Source organism: Hyperolius riggenbachi, chromosome 6 (genome assembly GCF_040937935.1).
Source record: "Hyperolius riggenbachi isolate aHypRig1 chromosome 6, aHypRig1.pri, whole genome shotgun sequence".
Lineage (NCBI taxonomy): Eukaryota > Metazoa > Chordata > Amphibia > Anura > Hyperoliidae > Hyperolius > Hyperolius riggenbachi.
Window position 1 is genome coordinate 233414649 of NC_090651.1, and position 14215 is coordinate 233428863.

The 14215-nt window shown below is 40.7% G+C and overlaps 1 protein-coding gene across 1 annotated transcript in view; it reads right to left on the reverse strand.

Moving 5' to 3' along the window:
* Positions 1-4003: 4003 nt before the first annotated feature.
* GPR153 (G protein-coupled receptor 153) overlaps positions 4004-14215 on the reverse strand; it is a 118534-nt gene continuing 108322 nt past the window's right edge. Inside the window, exons 5-6 of the mRNA XM_068240524.1 lie at positions 13785-13969; positions 4004-5230 (exon numbers count right to left, since the gene is read on the reverse strand). Of these exons, the coding sequence (XP_068096625.1) occupies positions 4466-5230; positions 13785-13969 (950 nt within the window). The 3' untranslated portion in view covers positions 4004-4465. The remainder of the gene's footprint in view (positions 5231-13784; positions 13970-14215) is intronic.

A 14215-nucleotide genomic window follows, 5' to 3' on the forward strand; every position in this document is an offset into this window, starting at 1 on the left:
GTATGAAAGCACCTTGGCAAAAGATATGCAATCCTGTTCAACCAGATTTGTGGTTCACACAACCCTGCTGCATTTTACAACCAGGAAGCTGAAAATTCACACTGAGAGTAGCATGAACATAGAAGGAAAAAAAATCCTGCCAGCTGTATTATTTTATGGCGTACTAAACTGCATGGCTAAGTATACTATGCTGAGGGGTATACATCTCTCAACACCTCTGCATATAGGAATTACATAATTAAATTAGTCAGGAAGGTGATCTGAAGTTCAGGAGGGGACAGTTTTAAACAGAGAATTATAATCTTGCTTTATGAACAATATAAGGAGTTAGTGATTTGTATGTATGAAGGTAGTGCAAAGCTCTTTGAATGCAGTGAAAAGGAAGTGTCCTCGTTTTATATGTATTTGAATTATTGCATGAATCAGACTGGGCATGGCTTTGATGAACATTTTTGTGCATTTAGAAAATTAATGTTTAGAGAAATTCCCATAATCGAGGATACCCATTTGTTCTGTGTATCACTATGGTGATTCATTTACACCTGCTGAAATGGGTCATGTTAGAGGGTCTACAGTTGCGACTGGACCACTCAAGATCTCTTTCCATTGGGGCCTGAGTTGAATTGCTGAAACTCAGAGTTACAGAACCGTATTTGAGCTCTGGTACAGGCTGGGACTGTAGTCAATGAGGAAAGGAATCCTCTGTAAATCAGTCACATGACTTGCAGTGTAGGAGCAAAAGACACTAATTCCAAAATCAGCAAATGACATGACCTTTCTGCACTCTGGACAGACACACAGCAGTAAACATGGCTGACAAGACTCCAACAAAAACTTTTTTTTGGCTTTTTACACATCATGGATGGTTGAGAACTTCTATTAAGTTTGTTCTGCTTTCTGTGTTCCTTTTATTATCACAATTCTGTGCAATGCTGATGATGCCCTTGTGAGTTTGGTCTGAATATGACCTTAGGGCAGGGGTCCCCAAACATTTTGGGCCGAGGGCCGGGTCAACATACTTCAGACTGCTGGGGGGCTGGAGTATACATAACATGATGTAGAAGTATTTGCAGGTCAGACAGGTGACAACCTGCAGTACAATTGGACAACAGTGCCACCTGATGTGGAATTTGATTGGAAACCAGCTAATTACTGCTTTCTGGCTATATTCTACATGTGGACCACCAATATTTAAAGATGTAGCTGACTGCATCTATAATACATTTTTGTGTGTGGGGGTCCAGTAAAAAAGCCTCAGGGGGCCACATTCGGCCCACGGGACTTAGTTTGAGGACCACTGCCTCAGGGGGCCTGTGAATCTTTAGGGTGATGGCTATTTCACACCACAAATTGCAAAACGCAATCACACTGCAAAGCATGCTTAGAACGCTTTTTTTTTTTCATTTTTTCATTTTGCGATTTTCGCTTTGTTTTTGTCTCGTCTTACAGCTGAGACATGACTAGTTGCTTTGAGCAACTGTTCAACTTTTGCATCAGTCTTTTTTGCACCTTTCCTGATAAACCACCTCCTCTGTATTCCGTTTGGAAAATCTGCTGCTAACACCCTCCAGGCTTTCTCCCAAAGTTCAGCTACTGACACATCCCTGGGTGTCACAACGATAGAAAGTGGGCAACATCTCTCTAGATGTGGGTAGCATGGAAGGACTTGGACAGTAATGTATATGTACATCCCAGTCTAATATGCTGTTCTAGCATTAAAGGGAACCAAAAGCGAAAGGGATATGCAGGCTGCAATATTTATTTCCTTTTAGACAATGCATATTGACTGGCAGTCCTGCTGATTCCCTGCCTTTAATACTTTTAGCCATAGACCCTGAACAATGAAGCAGATCAGGTGCTCTGATTGAAGTCTGATTCTATTAGATGCATGCTTGTTTCAGGTGTGTGATTCAGATACTAATGCAGCCAAAGAGATCAGCAGGATAGCCAGGTATTGCTAAGGAAATAAATATAGAAGCCTTGTTTTAGGATTCTTTTAAGACATTAACCACAACATTATAGTTATGATGGTAAAAAACTTAAAAATTAATTATTAAATTCAATAATGTGATTTCTGACTGTGCTATGAAGGCCAAAAGAACAGATGAGGAATGGTTACATGCACATTGTACTGTAAGGAGTGTGGGCAGAATTAGCCACAGGGGCGTGTACATCCAAAAATATATTATTTTTTTTTGCTGTACCATAAAATGGAAGTTTCTATTCATTTTCAGCCTCACTGGCACATGTCCAGAGAACTAGAAGGAAGCCAAAAAATCACCAACAGAAATGACACTGCATAACAGCGATAAAAGTGCAAGGCTACGCAAAATCTTCTCCACTGTAAAAATAAAGTTAGAAATTATGTTTCACTTTAAAGAAGCATAATTGACGTTATAGCATAAATGTACTAAATAATTCCCAAACTGCTCTCTTATTACTAATGCAGACAACATGCATGCTATTGCCTTTCCTTCAACCCCTTCCCTCCCCACCAGAGCTTTGTACACATACACCAGTACTAATGGGGTTTCAGCTTCTTCATGCTAGCTTGACAGCTTAGGCCCGGTTCACACTTGCGGTTCTCTGCCAAACGGACCGGATGACCTGACCGGATCCGGACCGGATCCGGATCGGAACCGTACGGTTCTGATCCGGATCCGATCCGGATCCGGTCAGGTTGCATCAGGTGTGCATCAGGATGCGATCCGGATCCGTTTGGCAAAAGAGAGTAGAAATAAAATAAAAATGTTGGGGTCTGGGAGGTCAGCAGAAGGTGGACCTGTGGAATCAGGCCCTCCGCTGTTTAGAACTCACCTCCACCTCCGACATACTGCCAACATCTCCAGCACGTTAAACGTCACTGCTGCTCCACTCCAAAATGCTTGCCCATGTGTCCCCATCCAAAATCGCCGCTACAATACGCATAGGAAGTGGGGTAGAACATCCGGATTTTATAGCCAGTGTGTTGTGCGCTCTCCGGTTCTCATTGGTTTGTATTGGCCGGATGGTGCAGTCCGGCTCCGCTCCGGATACGTCTGCCGGAGGAGCCGGACCAAAAAATAGCGCATGTTGGGTCTTACGCCAGAGTCCGGATCCGGTCCGGATCTAGTCCGGACGAAACGGACGCATGTGAATGGATGCATAGACTTTCATTGCTATGCCGTGCGTCTGTTCCGTCCGTTCCGCATGCGGTCCGGCTCCGGCACGGCGATTCCGGACGCGACCGCTAATGTGAACCGGGCCTAAATCATGTTCCATTCTGCTAAGACCAAACCTACAAATGCTGTGCGTAACACAGTTACTAACATATCTGTGATGTGTTATCTGCATGTCAGGTCTGAACTGAGCACATCCCTCTGCAATCCATTTCCTTCCTTTCATGGCACACATAACTGATTAGAATGTGCATGGAATTAACCAATGAAATATATCTGAGTAGGATAACAGAGATGTAAGTGAATTCAGGACTCACACCCACCTGCATCACTGTGGGGTTGGAGGAAGCAGAGTAAAGCTCAGAGAAGCTGTCAGAGTAGCAGGCAGAACTGCAGCTGTCTGGTACATGTTGTTTGCTGCCAAAGGGGAAACGCACAAAATCAAAAAGCAGCCATGAGGCCCTGATATCGCTTGAGGAGGCAGCAGAATCCATAAGGCATAATAACTGCATTTAATTGAATTGCATAACTGATTCTGCTGACAAAGTCATAGCAATCAACTCAAAATTGAAGAAACATATTTTGGCCAAAAGAGATTAGAACGCATAATAAAAAGGATGCTTATTTTTTTTCCTCAAGTTATGATAAGCTGAAACTAATTATGATAAGTAAAAAATATTGAACATAACTTTTGCTGTTTCATCAAAATCCATTTCAACATTGTGTTTTTAATTACAAAAATGTTGACATATATTACTTTAAAGTTGTTGTTTTTTTAAATGTATGATACAGTACATAAAATAACAGACATACTAATCACAACATTTTTGTGTTTTTTTTTCTTTTAAGAACCAACATATTTTTCAGTTGAGCCTGTTACTCGCACTTTAACACATTTCATTCAGAATTAAAAAAGATTAAAGTGTATATAAAAAAAATCACTTATAGAGAGTGGACAGAGAAAGTTACATATGCATGCATATAATAATATATTTATTGATGACATGTAAAGAGAATGTCATTTCTTCCTTCAATGACTAATGGGTGTAATAGTTTAGGAACTAAGTGATTGCAGCAGTTTCTTCTATTCTCTCCATAAGAACCCAAGCTGATAATGACCTGTGAATCATATTTTCCTGAATTTTTCTCCTAAGAAAAGCAAAATACTATTTTTTTTTAAGTTTAAGAAAAGTTCTGTTCTTTGGTGCTGTGTCTAGTTGTGGGAACTTAAATGCAATAAAAAGAGGAATGTAAACCCTGAAATAGCAGATCTCGATATTTAAGAAGTCATAGCATCGAGTCATTCCCTAAGACGTAGATCCAATTGAATCTGAATTAAATGTTATGTATCCAGAAGAGGCTGACGGTGAACTTAAAAAACTATTTGTACTTCCTTTTCCTTCTACTGTGTCAATTTGTTCCTGCTGAGTCCATGTGCCGGCCAGGCCCATCTGGCAACTGCTGCAATCAGCAGAGTTAGTCTTTAATGCTACCTCATTTTTCTGAGGTTCAATCTTCTGGATGTTTCGTTGAGTGTGCCGAGTACTTCGATGTCCTTCTGTATAGTATCGTCTGTGTTCATGGGGTCTAAGGTGACCGGGGACATTAAGAGTACAACTTTTTCCATGACTGGAAACCCTTCGTAACACGTGTGGCTCTCGCTCGAAGTCTGTCAAAGTAAAATGAGCAGCTGTTTGGTGTTGCAAAGTGTCTGGGATAAGAGCTATAGAAGAAGACCTAACAGTTTTTCTTGGACTGGGCAGAGGAGTTTCGTCTATAAAACCGACTACCTCTTCTCGATTAAAGCACTTGAAATCATCTCTGTAAAGTTCCTCCAAGGTAAAATGCTTCAAAGACAGGAGGCTCTCTGATGCCTTGCGACACTTTCGATACTGCAAGCTGGCATCATCATGGTACAACACCAGGCTGCTACGCCTATCCCGTCTTGGCAGTGTAAAGAAAGAGATGGCTGCAATATCCTCAGCTGATCCCCAACCATGAAGAAAAGCAGGTATGTGACCTGTAGTAAAAATTTCCGTCTCGTCATGAGAATAGCGTCTGGTTGGAGGAACCTTAAGAAAAATATACATATCATTAGAATAATGAAGGTATGAAGTCTCTTTAAAAATGTGGCAAACTAAATTGTCTATGAATAAAATAACCATTACAACACATCATGGCTTGGTGTTAGACACAACTGTAGATTAGATTTTCTTATATCTCATTATATTTAAAATATTAATTAATTATTTCCCCTTTACACAAAAACTGAAAGATATATAGCAAAACTCTCTAACAATTACAAATACTGAATTGAAACATCACAATGCCATCTATCATTTTAACAATTTCAGTGCAGGTTGACTGCTACTAATTTGCTCACTTTCTCAAAGTGTACTATTTTTTAGATTGAAGTCAAAAAGCTGCATGTACTCATAGCTTTGTATACACTAGCCCTAAAACTGAGTATTTATTGAGGCATTGCCGCATTACCTGGGCAAAGGGAAAAGCCGCAAATAGTAAAATATCAGTCATTGAAGTTACCGATATTTTACTATACACTACTCTAAACCTATCCCTAACCCTTAAACCTCCGATGCAGGTGCCTAAGTCTTACTCCCCCACCTTATGCCTAATACTAACTATCGATAGTTGTAGACAATCGGATAGGATCTTCTACAGCCATTAAATGTATAGCCCCATCGGGTGCCCATATCACCGCTCTGGCGCCCGATAACCAAAATTTAACACAGGCGTTTATTGGATGCCTGCCGATCACGGCATGCAAAGGACCTGATTTGCTTAAAGTGAACCTCCGGACTAAAAATCTACTCAGCAGCACTGAAAAGGCTTTGTGTTTCTTTAACAGTTTCACAGCATCAGAACTTTGTTTCTCTTGTACAAGCCTCATTTTTAGCTGCATAGAAGAAAACTGCCTGGGCTTTTTTCCCCTGATGCTGTGCAAAGCATGATGGGATTTCTGATTTTGTTGTTCTCGTTCTGTTGTTTTGGTGCATTTTTTTTTTTTTTACATTTTGAATTTGAGATTTGAAGCCTAGCGTGTGCAGCTGGGAGGGGTAATCAGGACACAGGACAGTTGGAACTGTGTCTCCTGCTCCTTGTCACCTCCTTTCAACCAAAAAGATGGCTGCCCCCATGACAAAGATGGCAGCCCCCATGAATCACAAACATTTGCCTGTTCTTTTAAAACAGGGCAGGTAAGAGATTATATTACCTATCTATTCTAATTAACATAACTAAAGTAACTTGATGACAGTATGTTTGTTTTGGCTCAAGTTCTCCTTTAAAATGACATACAGTTTACTTTTGCCATTATGGCAAAAAAACAAAACAAAAAAAAGACAGAGACAGTGTGTTTTTATCTGATCAAGAATCCAATATTTTTAACTTTTTAATTTGCTAAGCCAGGCTAAAAAAAAGCCACTGAACAATTTCCATATTTAGATGGAGTACTGCAACATAATTTTTAGCATTGTGTAGAAAAATGTATAGGGTAAATATTAGAAACACCAATTATAGTACCCTTTAGGCAACACAAGCCAGATGTAGGATGTTTTGGTTTGATACATGGTAATGGACATCAAGGCATGCAGATTCTAAATAAAAAAGACACACTTGAATAAATCTTCTAAAAGTGCACCCACCTAGGTACAGATTTTTCTTTGTTACATTTAAGATATCTATATTAAAAGTGAAAGTGTTCCCTTGATAAGTAGTCTTTTTGTCCTTTTCATCAAGCAGCTGAGAATAGAAACCCCAAGTACCAAGGAAGGGATGCCCTTTGGCAATTTTAAAGGAAATGCATAGTATTATTTTTCACATTTTTATTTTATTTGTTTATTAATCATTTAGAAGCTAAAATTAATTTCAGTAAATAATGCAGAAATGTATAATATTAAAAGTGCATATTTCATTTTTCTTTGGGTCATCACATTCTGGATTGATTAGCAAGTCTTCAGTTTGATACATCAGATTCTCATTTTACTGCTGTGTAGTAAATAGTCCATAAGGCAGGTATGTCAAACCGGTCCTACGAGGGCCGAGATCCTCACACATTTTTGACACAGGTAAAATTAATTGATGGGTCTGAATCAGGAAAGGTGTGGTCCATCAGGTATAACACATTCCTCTCTTTCTCAGTCCATCCTAAACACTGGCATGGATCTGGTCCTCCAGGCCTGGAGTTCGACACATGTGCCATAAGGGAAAATCAGATTTGTCAGTCAGAAGACTAGACTTGTGCAATAGTACATACATTCCCTTTACCAATGGGATAGCATTCAAGGGAAAACTTCCAGCTCTTTTCAAAGACAACACTGTTATGCTGGAAATACACGGTCCGTTTTTGAGGTGATTAGATGGTTCGATAGATAATTTCCGACATGTCCGATCTCCCTTTCGATCCTTTCGACGTTCGATTTCTGATAGAAGTGAATGGAAAAAAGATATGAAAAACAAGCGGAAGATAAGAGAATCGACTGCAGAATCGAGCGGTAAAAACTATCGAGAGGAGAACCGAGCGCCAGAAATGAACCGTGTATTCCCAGCATTAGAACCATGATAACTGTACCCTTCTGTGCACATTCACTTAAAGAGAATGCATAGTGACATTTTACATTTTTTTTTAAATAGAATTATTGCTAAAAAAAGACCCAAAACAAGAAGCTATTCTGTCTACAGAATTGCCCTGTGTAGCATCAGGTGCAGCTCCATACCAATATATGCAAATATGAAGTTTACTATTTTAACTATTTTAAATGTGTAAAAAAAATACTACTAGAGATAATAAATAAATGCAACAAATATATTTGGAAATACTATACATTCCCTTTAAAGTTGTAAGCTAAACAAATTTGAAGGCATAGAAAATTCAGGTTAATATATCCAATATTTATGTTGTAGAGCTCTAGCAATGAAAAAGAAAAACAAATAGAGCTCTTATTTTGAGGTGGAAAACACAATTGTAATGAATGGGTGTGGTTTGATTGCACTTGAAACTGCTCCCAATTTTTATTTCAACAGACATTTATATTTGGAGAGTAAACATACAATAAAGCTATAAATATAATTTAAGAATAAACCACCTTATCAGCAAAAAGTACACATGAAACGAGCAGCAAAAAGTCCAAGCAAAATATTGTTAAGGGACATTCCCTTGCAAAATGAAAAAAAAAAAACAAAACAAAAAAAAAAATCAAATTAAAATAACAAACTAATTTCTAACCAAATCAGCAAAAATAATGTATTTGTTCTAACTTTTAAATTGCTATTATTTTTAAAAATAAGAATCATTACGTGCAAATTGTTCTATCCCTCTGTGCTGCCAATCTTCATTTTGCTCTGCATAATAATCATGTATACTAAAAACAATAACAAGAACAAAACAGTGAGACAATCAAAAATATGATTCGAACACGGAATGTAGTATGAAATTCCTAGCACTAGTTTTTGACAAATAAATACAAAACCTATTATGGTGCAGGCATGTTAAATGCTTTTCTTGTTGGGAACGGCACATGCCAATGTAACTTCTTCAAGTAAACTGGAATAAAAATACTCTCAGTAAGTTGAATTCACTTACAGCTAGAATTAGTAGTGATAAACAACAAATGCAAATTTCCACTGACCCAGGGAGGGAAATAAATTGAGCTAATCAAACTAAGCAGCTGCTGAATTAGCTGGCAGCTGGTTAATCAACCAACAGCTAGAGCCTTTGTTTAGCTAAATTCAATGCCAGCCCTGGATTATTGAAGATTTGTTTGTTAGGATAAATTTTGTGCATCTCTATTAATAATGATAGTGATAATATGTAGTTGCCGGATGTCTGACATTTTTCTTGTGTGTGTGTGTGTGTTTGTGTACTGTACGTTGGGACACTGAGCAGAGGTAAAAAAAGGAAATCTGGACTTGCCTGGGGCTTCTTCCAACGTCCCATAGCCCGCGAGGTCCTTTGGTGTCCTCTGGATCCCCTCTGTGGTCCCCCTGGCGGCTCCGTAAACCTTGCAACTTCGGGTGAAGTTGCGCATGCGTGGTCCGTCAAGGAACCTGGCACATCATTGCGCCTGTTGCCATATGGGTCCTACTCATGCGTGGGTTAGTCTTTTGAGTACCGCGCATGCGCAGGACCCTTACAGCAACAGCACATGCACAACTGAAGCTGCGCGCCTATCAGGGCCGCCAGCAGGACCACGGAGGGGACCCAGAGGGTACTGAGGAACCTCATGGGCTATGGAGGAATGGAAGAAATCCCAGGTAAGTCCAGATTTCCTTTTTTTACCTCTGCTCAGGATCCCTTTAATGTTTGAAACATAATCTTTGTGTATGCTCATAACAACTGCCTCCTTTCATGTGAGTTCCTTAGTATATATGAGTACATAATGTGTGGTGCAATTTTTTTGTTCCATTGCATTGTGTTCTGTTTTTACAGGGAATGCAATGCAGCTTCCACTGTGGATGTAACCTTAATGTGAGCAATGGATGACTATGCAGAGTCCAGAGTGGAAGATACAGCAGACGTGGGAGAGGAATTAATGGAGCATGGCATTAGAGTGGCATTCATTTCATAAGAAAATAGATACAGTAGCTGACAAGACTACTTACTAATTTCTTCAAACTGATACTGCTGTTTATTTGTAGATACTACAAGTTGCATGTGTGTACTTTTGTTGTACTCAAAATCCGTTGCTGACTTTTGAGCTTTGCCCCTCCCCTTATCTGTCACTGACAAATTCACATTAGCAGTCATTGGAGTGTTGTGGCTAGTAAGGCAGAAGCAGGAAAATGAAAGTGAACCTGAGCTGAAGTGCGGGTCAAAAATGAAAAACTCCCTGCGCAGTAGCGCTTAGTGACTTGTGCACGCAGCACAGCCCTGCTTGAAGAAGAGTGCAGCCCAATCAGATTGCTGACAAGCTCTTGTCAGAAATTTTTGGGAGGGCTCCATGAGCAGCAATGGGAGACCAGAGGAAGCTGTGGAAAGCCTTTACAGGATGCAGAGGCCCTCCTCTTCCTAGGTAAGTATTTCCTTTTTGACCCAAGCTTCGGCTTTAGAGAGAAACTGTAGTGAAAATAATATAATTAATAAAATTGCTTAGTTTTACAATATTCATTTATAAATTATTTAGTCAGTGTTTGCCCATTGTAAAATCTTTCCTCACCCTGATTTACATTCTGAAATGTATCACTGCTGGTAACATCTTTAGTTCTGCCAGATGATTTGTACAGAATGTTTGTTACTGAGAGTTCTATGCACAGAGGGAGATACTGCTTGCTTGGCAATTGGAAAAAGCCATTATTTCCCACAATGCAACAAGATTCACAGACAGCAGACTGTCAAGACCATGGTCATGACATCACACTGTGGGAGGGGTTTCACCACAATATCAGCCACACAGACTCTCCCTGATGATCTATTTGAGAAAAGGTAAAGATTTATCATGGGAAAGAGGGTATCAGCTACTGATTGGGACAAAGTTCAATCCTTGGTTAAAGTTATTCTTTAAATTATACCTTTCATTGGTTTACTGAACTTATTAGTATTTGTTGTCTCTTGTTTAGACAAGAGAGGCTTGAGATGACTGAAAAGGCTGTTGTTGTATTTAGTTAGCCAAAGAAAAGTATTATTCACTTTTACAAATTTAGTTTGCTTCAAGATTACTTTCAAAATCTATATTGGGATGGTTCTTAAAAGTGACCATACACTATGAGACATGTTGCCCCAACATGCCAGCCGATCACATTTTTTATCAATTTCTAGCAGAAATTGACAGATCTTACTGATCAGAGAGGACAGGTCTTTGCTGGTTGTGGGGGTATCTACGGGGGGGCTAGAGCCAGTGACGTGTCCCCCCAGCCGAAATCAGCGTTACTCACAGAGCTACAGCCAAGGACACAGGGAGGAGGGAGGTTGCTATCTCAGCCTCACGGGCGCGTGCGTGTGGGGGGGGGGGAGTGACATAACAGCCAGGTGTGCCTGCTAACAGTTGTAATCACGTCAGTAAGTGAACTGGACGTCGGTAACTCAGCTGGTGAGGAGATTCTCACCTCAGACATATCAGTCAGTGTACAGATTAGTTTTTTACCAGCCAATTTAACTAAGTTAAACATTGCTAATCTTGCATGACAGTACCTGAAAAATGTTTAATTTGTAATAGTGCCCCTTTGACTGAAAGGAAGACGTAATCAGTGTTCTATATAGTTTCCTCTTACAGGGTCAGAATATGTTTTCTGCAACAAATACTCCTAAGCAAGTAATTTATGTTCCTTGTACAGTCTCTGGTTGGCAATGTTGTGATATACAGAAACAATTCTATTGGTAGTTTTAATAGAGGTAGGGCTAGTTCACAGTGGTCTGGGTTGCAGAATAATTCTGCATGTCAACTCACTGCCCTTACAATTTTATGGGCCTTTTCACAGTGCCTAATGGATTGATTTATTCTAACTTTATTCTAACTCACTGCATGCAGGCTTTGTATTAAAGTCTATGTCCAGTCTCCATTGTAGTTCACGCACATTATAAAGCGTGCATTATGCAACACACTACAGTGAATGTCACATTGCTTTGTATTGCTATGCCACATTCTGCCTTACAATGCGGCTGTTACGATGCACTGCAATAGCCCACTGTGAGTCCAGCCTAAAAATTAATGGAAAAAGAAGCATCTAATGTGTCCTCAAGAATACAGGTCACATGACACATTTATAGGATTAACCCGACTAGTAAACCAAGAAATCTAGCAGCTAGCAAGACAAATCAGTAAAATTTGCTTTGAAATTTCAAAACATCCCTTCTAGCCCCTAAACATCAATGGAATACATCTTGGAATCATCAAACGATTATGGATTTGTAGTTACTGAATCTGTGGTTAAAGAAGAACTCCCTTGGTTCCTCAGGGCATCATAACTATTATTATATTTTATACTTATTAACCACTTGAGGACCCACCCTTTACCCCCCTTTAAGGACCAGCTTTATTTTTTGTGATCTGTGCTGGGTGGGCTCTGCAGCCCCCAGCACAGATCAGCGGGCACACAGAGCGATCAGATCGCCCCCCCTTTTTCCCCCCTATGGGGATGATGTGCAGGGGGGGTCTGATCGCTCCTCCTGTCTGGTATGTTGCGGGGGGGGGGGGGCACCTCAAAGCCCCCCTCCGCGGCGAAATTCCCCCCTCCCTCTTCTATCTGCTCATCCCCGGTGATCGGGGCTGCACAGGATGCTATCCGTTCTGTGCAGCCAGTGACAGGCTGTCCCCTGTCACATGGCAGCGATCCCCGGCCGCTGATTGGCCGGGGATCGCCGATCTGCCTTACGGCGCTGCTGCGCAGCAGCGCCGTACAATGTAAACAAAGCGGATTATTTCCGCTTATGTTTACATTTAGCCTGCGAGCCGCGATCGGCGGCCCGCAGGCTATTCACGGAGCCCCCCGCCGTGAATTGACAGGAAGCAGCAGCTCGCGCGAGCGGCTGCTTCCTGATAAATCAGCCTGCAGCTGGCGACGCAATACTGCGTCGCTGGTCCTGCAGCTGCCACTTTGCCAACGTGCGGTATGAGTGCGCGGTCGGCAAGTGGTTAAAAAAAATGAAGGCTGCCATAAGAACTCCCCTATGTCATTCAGTGCTGCCTCTGCAGCCCTCAGACTTCATTGATTGACTAATGTTGGATTTAAACACTGAACTGGAGCCATTTACAAAGGGGGGACTTGTGTCATGCAACCTTTAGGACTGCTGCAGTTGCGATACAGCTTCATGTGGGTTTACAGAATATGAGCTCCCTCTGCTGGATCTTCTTCTGCAAACTCAAAATCAGTTAGCCCCGTTTACACTTACTCAGTTGCGCTAGTATGCGTAAGTACGCATTAGTGCGCGTTGGTACACGTTTTTTCCATAGCAGTGCATTGGGAAGAAGATTTCAGTTAAAACGCATTAAATGTAAAAGAGGCCATAGGAAAACATGGGCATTACTTTGAAAATCAGTTTTCTTTCAGTTATAACTGAGAGCAACTGATTTAGGGCCTGTTTCCACTACACGCAGATTGGATGCAGAAAAACTGACTCCAATGAATGCCTATGGGAAAATCTGCATCAGGAACATCGCGTTTAGTGGAAACAGGCCCATAGGCATTTATTGGAGTCAGTTTTTCTGCATCCATTCTGCATTCAATCTGTGTGTAGTGGAAACAGGCCCTTAGACTTCTAGTTCTACTGGCTACAAGGCAGGGAGCTCCATAGAAGGTAGACAGTTACATAGGGATGTGAAGAGGGTTAAAACTGAGGTAATAACACAGTATTTAGGATGGGTTGCGCATGGAGATAAGAGATTGTGGTAATACCGCTGTAATGTAAAATATACTGAATTCTACATATATCTCATTACCCAGCATTCACATGGTATTACTGCTGTTCCTATTCCCATGCACAGTTAAATTGCATTCCACATACTCCCCATTACAGCATTATTACAGCAGTTTTGCACCATCCCCATAAATTTTAAGGTTGTGATTGGGAGTTTGATATACGAAGGTGAATTGCCTGGATTTCTTGTCTTATTTTAGTAATAGTGGTCACTGATCATCACTGACATGCAGTTGTAGAATCAGAGATCCTGATACCTGGAGATAATGCATTTTATCTTCTTGTGGGTCTTTCACTGGATAGATTTGTGGAATTCCCCTCTCCAGTGCTGAAATGTCATATTTTGTGATGCGTTCCATGGCCATGAGGTCACCCCCATAATTGTAGTCATAAGGTCTCTCATAGATGAGGTCAGAGTGGATGCCACCATCAGGACTGTGATCTAGAACAATAGGTAAATCACATCACCATGAAATCTACACAGTGGACACAAAAGGATACAGATTCCAGGATGCTTTCAGTTCATGCCCTGGCATACAGAAAGTGACTTCAGAATGTGCACAGTTTGATATTGTTTAGAATAGGATGCCCTTGCACATTTTACACCCATAAGAAGAATTCCAATAACCTTCAGTCATCTCAGGGGTAACTGGAACATCAGTACCCATGGTTGAAGCATAGCTAGAGA